Genomic DNA, 12,894 nt, shown 5'->3' on the forward strand with positions numbered 1-12,894 from the left:
AGCTTTTCTCAAAATGTTGCTTATAGCATATTTAATTGATCAAATATTTTATAATTTTATTCTCTAAAAATTATCATATTTTTATAATTTTATTTTTATTATTCAGTATTATATCTATTTTAATCTTTTTATTAATTTTAGTTGATCAATTTTAAATCTTTAGGCAGATTTTAAATAGAAAGCTTTAAAAGTCACCTTTTTTTAAGGGTAAGCCAAACTTAGCGATATGACCGCGTATAAGTCATTTATGCAGCGGATCTGCTGCGCTGCGTTTATGCTTAAGTGTTTGGCTTAGGATTTTAGCTTACATGCTTTGCCACTTAAACGCTGCTATACTAGCTTTTAGCAAAAGTTGGTGTCCCAATTTTGCGAGAAAATGCTGGTAAGTTGACCAAGAAAAATACCAAAATACCCTCAAATATTTTTTATATTTATACGTGTACCCTTCCATCATCTTCTCCAAAACTGCTCTGCCATTATCGTCGCTGCACTGTCGCCCCTCTTCCATACCGTCGTCGCCATCATCCAGCTGGGTCGCCGCGGCAGCCTCGTTCCAGATCCCGGTCGCGCCCAATCCTTCTTCCAGATTCGTCGCCGCAAGCCGTCTTCGGTTTTGGGTCGCGCCATCACCTGCCGCCTCCTTCTTCTCCGATCTACTGTTGCCGCCTCTTTCTTCTCTAGATTCGCCCAGCTTTCTCTCCAGATCGAGTGTTGTCGCTGGTGGGTCTCCTTGTCGCACCATCACGCCTCTTCTCATCAGTTTATATATATATATATGTTGTGTATTTTGTGTATCAGTTAATAAAAATGAATTCTAAAATATTTCAATATTATTTTTTATATTGATTTTGATGTTTTGCCATTTAATTTAGTATTGAAAATCAAATTTCATAAAAATATCTATCAAATTTAATATTTATGTATAAGTATTTTATAATGTATCAATATATATATTTAATATTTTTATGCACTAAACCAAAATTTATAAACCTAAAGTATTGTATTAATATTTTTTTAATAATTATATATAATTTATTTATTTGTAATTGTAAGTATTCTATTAATTATAAATTTATTTATAATCTATTTGATAAAAATAGTATTTTTATGATTTTTAATTATATTATTTAGTATCATGTCTATTTTAGTCTTTTTGTCAAATTCTGAGAGCTTATCAACTTTCACAAACTAAACACATAACTAATAATTGACAACTTAAAAGCACATATATTTAAACACATTACTAATTTAAATACTATCTAATTTTTAAATTAAAAGATAAATAACCTAAAAGCTATTTAAAAAAAGGCTAAGCCAAAGAGCCTCTTAGTCGTATGGGATGATGCTCGCACGACGAAATTTATGGTTGTCAAATGAATATGGAACAGAAAAGCTGCTAGGGTGGAAGAATTTGATAGGATGGGATATTGGAAAATGACGACGGAACGGAAGCGACGCGGAAGCATCTCGTCAACGGGCTTCTAGAATCAATCAGAGCCTTTCGCCAATCCCCAAGAAGACTTGTCTCCCAACATTTTGCCATTAAGAAATTGCTGCCAACCTACGCCCATGCCAAATCCTGATCTCAACGACTACGCCATCGATAATAACTAATGCCCTCTCCCCGCTCTTTATATACCATAGATTCCATTTCTTCTCGTATCCTACACACAATTGCTTATACATCTCTCTCCTCTTTCCCAATCTTTCTCATCGCTAGCTTTCTTAATTTCCGCCTTTTTCATATATAGCTGGGAAATTGAGAAAATCTTGAGGAGCAGCAATGGCGAAATCACCAGAGGAGCAGCATCCAGTGAAGGCCTTCGGATGGGCGGCCCGAGATTCGACTGGCGTTTTCACACCCTTCAAATTCTCACGAAGGTATATATATATATATATATATATATAATAAAAACCCTGAAATTAAAGTACTCCATCGAAATGGAGTTTTCAATGTGGTATTTCTGTGAAGGAATGAATAACTGAAACGGGGTGGTGTTTGTTAACTAATTTGCAGGGAAACTGGAGAGAAAGACGTGGCCTTTAAGGTTTTGTTCTGTGGCATGTGTCACTCGGACCTTCACCAGGTCAAGAATGAATGGGGCAACACCATCTATCCTTGCCTCCCCGGGTAATTAATTATTTCACTTTTCCCCCCTTTGTTTCTTTCTCTTCTAATAGTTCAATGTCAGTCTCACGGTAGCAATTTTATAAATTCAACATTACAGGCATGAGATCGTGGGTGTGGTAACAGAGGTTGGTAGCAAGGTCGAGAAATTCAAACCCGGCGACAGAGTTGGGGTCGGCTGCATGGTCGGATCATGTCGCTCTTGCGATAACTGTGCTAACAATCTCGAAAACTATTGTCCCAAAATGTTACTCACCTACAATTCCACCTACCATGACGGAACCCCTAATTTCGGAGGCTATTCCGATATCATGGTTGCTGACGAGCACTTCATCGTCCGCATTCCAGAAAACCTGTCTCTTGATGCGTGTGCTCCTTTGCTCTGTGCGGGTATCACTACTTATAGCCCACTCAGATACTATGGACTCGACAAGCCAGGCATGAACGTGGGCGTGGTTGGCCTTGGTGGCTTAGGCCATGTAGCCGTGAAATTTGCCAAGGCCTTGGGCGTCAAAGTCACAGTAATCAGTACCTCTCCTGCCAAGAAGCAGGAGGCTGTTGAACGTCTTGGTGCCGATTCATTTTTGGTCAGTCGCGACCAAGATCAAATGCAGGTATTCATTGTTCCTTCAATTTGTTACAATTATTATGGAGTAAGAGTTACAAGGATTTTGGCAAATAAAAGGACATAGATGTAAATCACATGATAGGACAAAAGCTTGAAATATGTCGTTTTTGTTATTGTAATGTGGAATATTAACTCTCTCTTTAATTGGGCTCGTTTAAATGTGAGCAGGCGGCTATGGGCACAATGGATGGCATTATTGATACGGTCTCAGCTCCTCACTCTCTTCTACCACTGATTAGTTTGTTGAAGACTCAAGGAAAACTCGTCATGGTTGGCGCACCAGAGAAGCCACTCGAGCTTCCAGTCTTTCCTCTGCTCATTGGTAATTACTGAGACATTAAGAAACTCTACATCTTTAATCCTTGGATGGGATAATCAAGAGAATTATGCCTAATTAATGTGGGATGTGAACAAATTGCAGGGAGAAAGATAGTGGGAGGGAGTTGCATAGGAGGCATGAAGGAGACACAAGAGATGATTGACTTCGCTGGAAAACACAACATAACAGCAGATATTGAAGTCATTCCAATGGAATACGTAAACACTGCAATGGAACGCCTTGGGAAAGCCGATGTTCGATATCGATTTGTTATAGACATAGCCAACACTCTGAAAGATGCTTAGTCTTCTTACCCCGTGTGAATTTTGCTTCTTCGACACTACTCTTTTATTGTTGAGCGGTCCGAAAAAATGATCGACTTTTTACGGTTTGTTTAATTGTTTGTGTGAAAGCTTATTGGGCCCTAGCCTCTGGCGAACGCTGTACTGAAGTCTATTTTACATGAATAATAACACCATGATTTAGAATATGGTAGAATCAGTGACAGATTCAGAAAGTATGTGGGCTGTGGACTGCGTGAGGTGAAGAGAAAACAAAGAGCTGTTGAGGTTGGCACTAGCTAAAACTCAGTTTAGCCCTCCCCTGAATCTGCCCTTTTGAGTAGAATTGTTACGCTTGCGTATTTCTTATCTCTCCCTTATTTGAGTAAATTTTGCAGCTTATGCCAATCAGAAGATAAAATTTGGAAAGATCTATTCATGGGCATGACATGAAATTATTAATTATTCCCATAATATATAGAAGTTTAAATTACTAAATACCCAAGGTCAACGAAGGATCGAATTGGAATTTGGAACAAATACATCCAAATAAATTAAAAAGTTTAGTGAAATGGCAGCATCTATCCCGTTTGTTGGGAAGTTCCTTTCTTTGACGAAGTCAAACAGTTTACTTACGGAAATAATAGTGTAATACACTAATATATACTTTTATTGGATATAATTAATTAGTTAAAAGCATGAACTCCATCTCATCACCAGCTTCTATCTATATTAATCATACTTTTCATCGGTCAATCACAATTAATGTGATAGCTATGGATTACCTGCTATGTGTTTTTTTTTTAATTATCAACTTATTTTTAAAAAGTTATTGACCATTAAATATAAAAAGATTGTGATTATAAAATCTAGATCTCTAATAATTTTTTGTTCTTATACACTTTATTGAGGGATAATTTAAATTACACTTTATACACTTTATAATTTAAATTACCAAAAATAAGTACAATCAAGAATAAAAGTGATTTTATTGATGTATGTATATATATATATATATATTAAAGAATAAAAGATATATGTTTACAAGTTAAGCTTAAGTCGACGTTGGCATTTAACGATGGAAATTAATTTATTTCTGTTACGTTTTGTTTATTTATATATATATATATATTTAATTTTAAATACTTCAATAAATGTATAATGTATTTTGATATTATTTTATGTGTGATGTTAACATGTCTAAATTGTAATGGTTAAACAACAATAAATAAGTCTGGGTTCCATATGAGGTGTATTATATTTTGTTTTTGGCATCTAAATAATTGACTTAATATATATAGTGGTCCCATAACAATTAAAAAATATAGTATTTATTTTTTGATCTACAAAGCATTACGATTTTATATTTTAATTATTAAAAATTATTGATTTAAGTCATTAGTGTGACAGTGACAGAACGTGAGAGAGCATATGAACACGTGGATGGCCGATTGATATAGTTGAATAGGTTAACTAGTTTGTTGCACTTTCTTAACAATTAAAAGATATAACGTTTGGTCTATCATATACAAAATGTCAAGATTTTATATCTCAACTATTAAAAATTATTATTTTAAATTCTTATCTGGACTGAAAATAAATAAAGTCGTTGTCTACAATTTTTTATATGTACATATAAAAAATATGAAGTTTAATGTCATAAAAAATCACGTTAACAAATCATATCAAGTTAAAATTTAGAGAAATTTTATTCGCAGTCACGTTTTTACTCTTTGTAGTCATTAAAAATTCAATTTTTTTTTTCAATCATGTGATAACTTTTTACAGCTAAATTTTTTCAAAAATACCCTATTTTATCACATCTCCGAAATATATCAATAAATAAAATCATGACAAATACATATATTCATATATATACACACAGACACACGCGCGCGCGCGCACATATATATATATATATATATATATATACAGGAAGCGGCGGCTAGAGCTTCAAGTCATCAAGAAGGGGAAGGAAGCTTCTGACCATTGATTTTCGCCTGAAGAGAGTCTGTCATGTGATATAGCTCCTGTCTTCATTTATTTTATTAAATAACATCACCAGCAACTCGACTTTTCAGTCCATGATGATAAATTGTTTTTCAACCACCAAAGGTTTATTATATATATATATATACATATTTGTATATATATAAAGAAATTAAGAGAGCATTCACAGCTAGCTAGCTCTCAAAAATCACCAAGTCACTTGGTGGCCAATTTTTTATAATTGTTTCCACAATCATGGATAAGATAATTTAACTATTTATTACCAGTGCTGTACTTGAGTTTTTGGGGCCATGAGACGAAATGTAAAAAATGAGCCCCCAAATATAAGCATCGAAAGTTGAAGCAAATCTGAAAGAGTGAATCTAATGAATCAATCGGTAATCGGGAGGCAGCGAGCCACCAGTGACAGCGAGCAATGGAGCAAGAGGCAGCGACTAGCGAGCCACAACCCATAAGGGCGAGCGACCGAACAGAGCAGCGAAAGGCGATACTTGCTAGGCGAGCGACTGAGCAACGAGCCATCGGCCACGAGGGCAAGGCGAGCCGGTGAGGATGAGCAACCCCCAACCGAGCAGCGAGATGCGAGAGAGCGAGGGCGAGAGCGAGAGGGTGAGGCCCTAAGGACGAGGTGGAGGGCGAATGGCGATGACTCAGCAAGAGAAGAGAGAGGCAGTGAGTGACCCACGACGGAGCAGCAGCTAGAAGTGAGAGGCGAGAGCGAGGGTGAGGCGAGAGCAAGGGTGAGAGATAGGGCTAGAGCAGCGAGCGAAAAAGAATGAGGGAGAAAATTTGCAAACGGGAAGGGAGTGGCAGCTGGGCTGAGTTGGAAAATGGGCCCTTACAAATGGGAATGCTTTTTATTTATGGGCCCCTAATTAATGAAGTTTCTCTAAAATTTCCATGGGCCCTGAGGCTGTTGCCTCATGGGCCTCATGGAAGGTTCGGCACTGTTTATTACTCTAGTTGGAGAAATCTGCGGGCTTGTGGCTGTGGGAGAGCCAAGAAAGAAGATGGCTCATTCATCCCACGAAGAGGAAAAAAGCTCAGATCTCTTAAAAGAAAATACAGGGATTGTCCCTTAAACCGTCAGAGGCCTCCCAAACCCTAGTGTTTGGGGGCCATTAAGGCGCCCAAACCCTGGAGTTCGGAAACCTTCTGCAACCATGGCCACTGCTTCCTTCTTATATATATATATATATGTGTGTGTGTGTGTTTGCATGTGTGTGTATATATATATATTTATGTTTGTGTATACGATGCATATATGACTGTTAATGCATATATATAGTGTGCTTGTGTATGTATGTGTATTGTTCTACTATTATATTTTTATTTATTTTATCATTTTTGATTGTATTGGATCTGGTATTTTTTGTTGTATTGTCTTTGTTATGAATAGGTTGGTGGCAGGTAATTGATTGAGAGAAAAAGTGGATCTAAAGGTAAAAATGAGTTTTTAAGAAAAGATATTTTAGGTATATTAAAATATGACTACGAAGAACAAAAATGTGGCTGCGAATAGAATTTTCCTAAAATTTATCTATCTTGATGGGAAAAAGACCAAGTTACCCAAGCTTAAAAAAAACCCTAAATCCTAAGCACTTAAATCTCTTATTCACTAAGCCAAAAAAACATACACTATCTTTTTCTATTTTCAATCACAAAATATGATATAATTAATCTCTATCATTTCTATTTGTTAAACTCGATTACATACTCTCTTGTTTATATCATTTTTTTCATCTCAAAATAAAGTTTTAAAATAATATTTTTTAATAGTTGAAATATTAAATTTTGACATTTTATACATTGAGTACCAAATGTTATCTTTTTTAATTATTGAGAGAGCATAACAAATCAGTCAACTTATTGAAATATTGTCAACCAATCATTCACGTAGTGTGTCACTTGCAAAAACGGACATGTTCATATACAAGTTAATGTTTTGTCATGGTAAGGATATAAAATAATAATTTTTGATATTTGAGATACAGTCATATAGAATCTTGATTTTTTGCACATCAGAGGTCAAATATCATATTTTTTTAACGAATAATGTTATTGATACACCTTTGTGTACATCTTGGGCTACACAAAGGTGTACTAATAACAAAAATATCCCTCATGAGGCGCATAGAGACGTGTGAAACGCATAAAGAGGCGCAGGGTATTTTAGTCATAATATCTCTTGTGTAGTCCAAGATGTACAAAAATGATGTACATCTAGTATGATTCTTTTTTAATTATTTAGAGAGCATCGTATCTTTTAAGCTTTACATATAGTGCACTTTTAATAATAAAAAAATATAATGTTTAGTTTTTAATATGTAAAATGTTTTATATTTTAATAATTAAAAATTATATGAACGCGATGAGAATAGAAGAAGATAGCGAATGAAAGTGAATTGATTGAAGAAGGTAACCGTATTTCTTTACAAGTTGTAAGAAAGAAAGCTGTGATTGAGAATATTAGAAGGTAGAGTATTTTAGGTTAGTGATTAAGTAACTTAGATGCTTGGGAGGGGTTTTTTTTTTTTTTTTAAGTTATGGGTAATTTAATTTTTTTTATTAAAGTAAATTTTAATCTAATATGTTTGGTTAACGTAATTTTTTTATGATATGAGACTATCTCTTTTCCACGTGTATATTATATATGGTGTATATAAAAACTTTATTCACTATCATTTAGATAAAGACTTAAAATAATAATTTTTAATAATTAAGATTCATAATTTTGATATTTTTATATATTAAGAATCAAATATTATATTTTTTAATTATTAAAAAAATATAACAAATCAGTTAAGTTATTTAAATATTATCAATTGGTCATTTATGGTGTGTCACATACAGTAACGAGTGCGTTTATACATGCATTAATTTTTCATCATACTAAGAACTTAAAGTAATAATTTTTGTTAGTTAAAATATTGAATCTTAATATTTTACATATTAGAGACAAAACGTTATATTTTTTAATTATTGAAGGAGCGCCGTATGTATTAAATATAATTTAACTCATATCTATCCATGCGGACTTAAATTTGGTAAATTCAATATATATTTTTATATGGTGTTGACAAAATATAAAATTCTACTCCTAAAGGTTTTCTTTCTTTTACAATATTTTTTTTTTCTGTAATGATTAGAGCGTTTACCTTGTTTCTGCTTAAAAATAAATTAAACTTGATACCCTTAACACTTAAATACAGGCAATGTTCTCCAAGTCTTGAAAAAAAAAATGACTTTACAAATTATATTTACACTTTACATTGTTTAGATTTGATAAAAAAAATACCATTAATATTTAAGAAATTATAGAGATTTCTTTTTTTAACTTTACAGCTCTAACTAGTAACTATACTTTTCAGATATCATAATTTTACAGATGTAAAAAATTTTAATATGATAAAAATACTCTTATATTTGCTCTCCCCTTTCCATTTTTCTTCTTAATTAGAAAATTAGCAAGATTTTAACTATCTATTGGTCTCTTTCTCTTATTCGAAGATAATTTAACCATCGTCAAAGTAAAAAATTGGTCAATTTGTGTAACATCTCTAACTTTGAAAATAATTAATTTATGAATTTTAAGCTGATTTATTGGTTTATTTGTGGTTTTGAGAAAATTAATAAAAAAATATTAAATTTAGTATATTTTTGAAGTGGCAAAAATAATTGGAATTCTGTGAAATTTCTTGGACTTGAAATATAAAATTAATTATTGTACTTGAGATGGTTACTTATGATTATTTGAGGATTGATGAATTTAAGAAATTTTATTTGGAAACCATTAAATTTAATATATTGTTGAATTGGGGGAGTAATTGGATTTTTGGGGCCAAAATGTGGTTGGAAGCAAGCTTGGTTTAAGTGTAAAACGTGCACATACATCAACAAGGAAGTGGTTGGATTAGCCCCACTTATGTAGTACGGTTGGTTCTCAAATAGTAGATTATATCTAAGGATGCAGATTTGAATTATGGCAATCGCAGTGTGGGAATTTCACCCTCTTATGGGGATAATTTCTTATAAATATTATATATTATATTTTTTACCTAATACGTTGTATACCGTATTTTCACCTTTGCACCCAAGGAAGTGGCTGGAATAGATGGCAGAGGGAGGGGGGTGCAAGGAGTTGGTTGCGGGTTGATCCAGCGACCAAGTAAGAAAAATGGCTGGGTTTTTATTAAACCCAACTAGGCGCCAGATGATGCCCATGCGGGCGGTTGCACGACCCTGGCCGCACCACGTGGCGTTGTTGGGGCGTTTCCCTAACCACCCATCCCTTTCCTTTAGCTGCCATGTGGCAGCACCTAGTGTAGCCTTGGCCCCCAAGCTACTTCTTCTATTTTGGCTAGTTCTCCCCCTCTATTTAAGGCCCCTCATATGGCATTCACCGCGGTAAGAAGTAACTTACAAAAATTCTGTTGGATTGTACGCGCGAGAAATAACACGCAAGTAAAATAAATTGTTAGAATTATTTTGATGATAGTATTTGTAATATCCCAAAAATAAAATAAGTGTAATATCTCAAAAAAAAAATAAGTGTAAATTAAATTTATCTAAATTAAATTTATTTAATTAATTAAATTGATTAATTTGTTTAAAAATTTTGTGGCTGTGCGCGTGTGCGTAGGGGTTAAGCAACTGACCATTTTGTCAAAGGGAAAACAGAGAAGAACAGAGGAGCAGAGAGTGAGAGATAGAGATCAGGGGGAGCAGAGAGTGAGCAGGGAGTGAGAGGGCTCGGCTGAGGGAGAGATTGAGGGAGAGAGATCGAGACCGAGAGAGTGAGAAAGAGAGATCGAACGAGGGAGAAAGAGGGAGGTGGCAGCCATGGAAGCTCCGAGTCAGCTCGGCCATGGCCGCTGAGTGAGGCAGGGCAGCAGCTCGCGAGGGGAGGCAGCCATCGATGGTGGCCTTGCAGCGACGTGGAGCGCTGGTTCGTGGTGGCGCGAAGTAGCAGCCAAGAGCTACGGCGGTGGCACGGCCGCAGCTGTTGCAGCCATGGAAGCTGGCCGAGGCGGTGGCTGGTAGCGGCTGTGCGCATGGAGGAAGAAGAAGAAGAAGAAAAAGAAGAAGAAGAAGAAGAAGAAAAGAAAGAAGAAAGGAAGAAGGAGAAGGAAAGAAGAAGAGAAGAAGAAGAAAAATGGCGCTGGAGCAGTGAGCGTGAGCGTGGGAGAAGAAAGGAAGAAGAAGAGAAGAAGAAGAAAGAAAGAAAAGAGAAGAAAAGAAAGGAAAGAAAAATAAATAAGGAAAAAAATAAATGAATTTTGGGATTTGTTGGCATGGGAAGTGATCGGTACGTGGGTAAAAATTTGTAGAAGCATTATATGTTTAAATTATAAATTTTACGCGATTAAAATTAATTAATTTGAGTCCCGGTGGTGTTATTTGTCAGGAAATGATTTAATTTGCATCGGGAGCTCGAGTGAGGTCAGAATCAGCTAGTTTCAGGCAAGTTCCTACTCCTTTTCTCGTGTTCTTTAATTCCCGTGAGAAACCCTATGATTTCTCGTATTTTATACCCTCCCTTCGTCTGTTTCGGCTCGTTTATTAATTATAAAATTTTGAGTCATTTGATTTAAATTTAATTTATTAAGCTGGCTTCGAGGATTTTATTAGTGTGAATTAATTTAAAATAAATGCGAGACTCGTTGGGATTTTAATTGTGGTGCGCCTACGTGGGATTTTAGGCTGTTAAATTATTTATATTACGCGGTTAGATTTAATTAATGCGAGCCATGGATTTATTAATCGCTATTAAACGTTTTACTTCGTAACGGGAGTGCAAGAAAGAGAAGAAACGGTCGTGTAAAGGCAAGCTCCTAACCCTCTTCTCGTGTTCTTTAATTCCCGTGGAAGATCCCGTGATTTCCTGTATTTTATCACCTCCTTTACTTTAATTCGATACCTTGCCTTATTGGTTGAACCATTATTCATTTGTTTTAATTAAATCTGAGGTTTCTATAATTTTATTCGTTGTGAGCCTACAGGGGTTTGTACCGCCCCCATTCCTTTCGGAATGATGCTGAACCCAGTTGGGGAACTAGGTTCCTAGTCGTGCGGGTTTTATTTACAGTTTTTCTCGGATTTACTTATGATTTGGTTAGAGCTATTGAACAGTGGGGCAGGGGTCAACCGTTTGGTGACGTTGGGGTAGACTACGGTGCGGCCCTAAAGTGGACCGTTGGGCGGACACTCCTAGTCACTAACCGTTGACCAGTGCCGGGTACTGCTGACTAGCTCTGCCGGTATGTGATTTACTGCATGATTAGATACATTGTATTACTGTTCATGATTTGATATGCACATGGGTACGGGATGCATATTGGGATATTCATTTATTGAGTATGCTTGGACACGGACATTCTAGTTTGGTTAGGTTGCATCCACCGCGAGCATATGCATGGCGTGTGGTTTACTATGTGGGCGGAGCATGGCTTGACGCCTGGATGTATGGGCGCCTTGTATCACGTTGATGCTCACTACGCCATTGCATTTCTATGTGCATTGCATGGATACTGGTAGTATTTAGTTTTCGGACGGGAGTACCGTTCCAAGAGAGCCTATGGCTCGGTTGTCGGGAGTACCGATGGATACAGGTGACGGGAGTACCGGCCTGGGATAGCGCGCACAGGTTTGTGGAGACATTTGTTGCCTTTCAGGGCAGCGGCAGGTTGGTATGGGACTTGGGTGCCAAGTGTCTTATGTGGGCCTCAAGGACCCGTATGTGCTTTTATTTTGTTATGCTATTGAGCTGTTGTGTTGTAGCGTCTCATGGCTTGTGTGTACCTGGGGGTTTATTCTGGGGTGAGATTTCTGGTTTTGTGTAGCCTTTAGCCTTTCTTTTCTTATGCTTGTTGAGTCTCTCAACTCACCTTGCTTTCCATCATTCCAGGTAGTGGCGGCGTGGGCCATAGTAAGGGAGTCAGCTTTAACGGCAGAGTCGGTGTGGTGTACAGGCAGTCTCGTCAATCCCTATCCACTCTGATGTCTAAGTAGAATTTGCTCTATTATTTCGTACTGTGCCAGGTCTTTTCTCGAGTCTTGTGTATGTCGGCACAGGAGTCTGTATTTATTTATTTATCTTGTGACCGCTGTGTTAGCGGGGTACTCATAGTGCATGCATGTCTTGAGCTTTGCTTCCGTTGTTCTCATTTTTGTGTATGCATGTCGGGGTGGTCTTTGTCTCGTGTTTCATTATTTTTCTCCTCCCGTAGGCGCTCCCGTTCGGGTAGTCCGGGTGGTTGGGGATATCCGGGCGGGGGTGCTTACAGTATTTATTGAAATTATTTGTGCCTTAATTATGTCATTTTATAATTTTAATTAAAAAAAAACTGAGGCGCAAAGTTTGTTATTTTGGTGAATTAAAGAGTCATAGCTAGAAATACTGTGAATATAGATTTGGTAAGGGTTTAATATGCTTTGTATGTAAATTACTTTTTGTCATGACTTGCATAAGATGTTGAGAGAATGTCTAAGTATGGGACAGTAAATTTTTTATCATGGGAGTCTCGAG

The 12,894-nt window shown here is 36.1% G+C and overlaps 1 protein-coding gene across 2 annotated transcripts; it reads left to right on the plus strand.

Moving 5' to 3' along the window:
- Positions 1–1,649: 1,649 nt before the first annotated feature.
- LOC127803373 (probable mannitol dehydrogenase) lies at positions 1,650–3,563 on the plus strand. Of its 2 annotated transcripts, XM_052339546.1 has the most exons (6): positions 1,650–1,881; positions 2,018–2,131; positions 2,229–2,742; positions 2,925–3,078; positions 3,178–3,374; positions 3,489–3,563. In XM_052339546.1, exons 1-6 carry the CDS (start codon positions 1,784–1,786, stop codon positions 3,501–3,503), a joined length of 1,092 nt encoding a protein of 363 aa, XP_052195506.1. In that variant the 5' UTR covers positions 1,650–1,783; the 3' UTR covers positions 3,504–3,563. The 2 variants fall into 2 exon arrangements, with proteins under 2 accessions (XP_052195506.1, XP_052195507.1); XM_052339547.1 differs by having other exon boundaries at positions 3,178–3,563.
- Positions 3,564–12,894: the final 9,331 nt, after the last annotated feature.

This window comes from Diospyros lotus, chromosome 6 (genome assembly GCF_014633365.1).
Source record: "Diospyros lotus cultivar Yz01 chromosome 6, ASM1463336v1, whole genome shotgun sequence".
Classification (NCBI taxonomy): Eukaryota; Viridiplantae; Streptophyta; class Magnoliopsida; order Ericales; family Ebenaceae; genus Diospyros; species Diospyros lotus.

Excerpts from the sequence above, each read along its gene's own strand:
- LOC127803373 (XM_052339546.1), top strand. The coding sequence starts at position 1,784 with ATGGCGAAATCACCAGAGGAGCAGCATCCAGTGAAGGCCTTCGGATGG. Across the intron at positions 2,132-2,228 it reads ATCTATCCTTGCCTCCCCGG|GCATGAGATCGTGGGTGTGG; the intron begins GTAATTAATTAT and ends TCAACATTACAG. Across the intron at positions 3,079-3,177 it reads AGTCTTTCCTCTGCTCATTG|GGAGAAAGATAGTGGGAGGG; the intron begins GTAATTACTGAG and ends AACAAATTGCAG.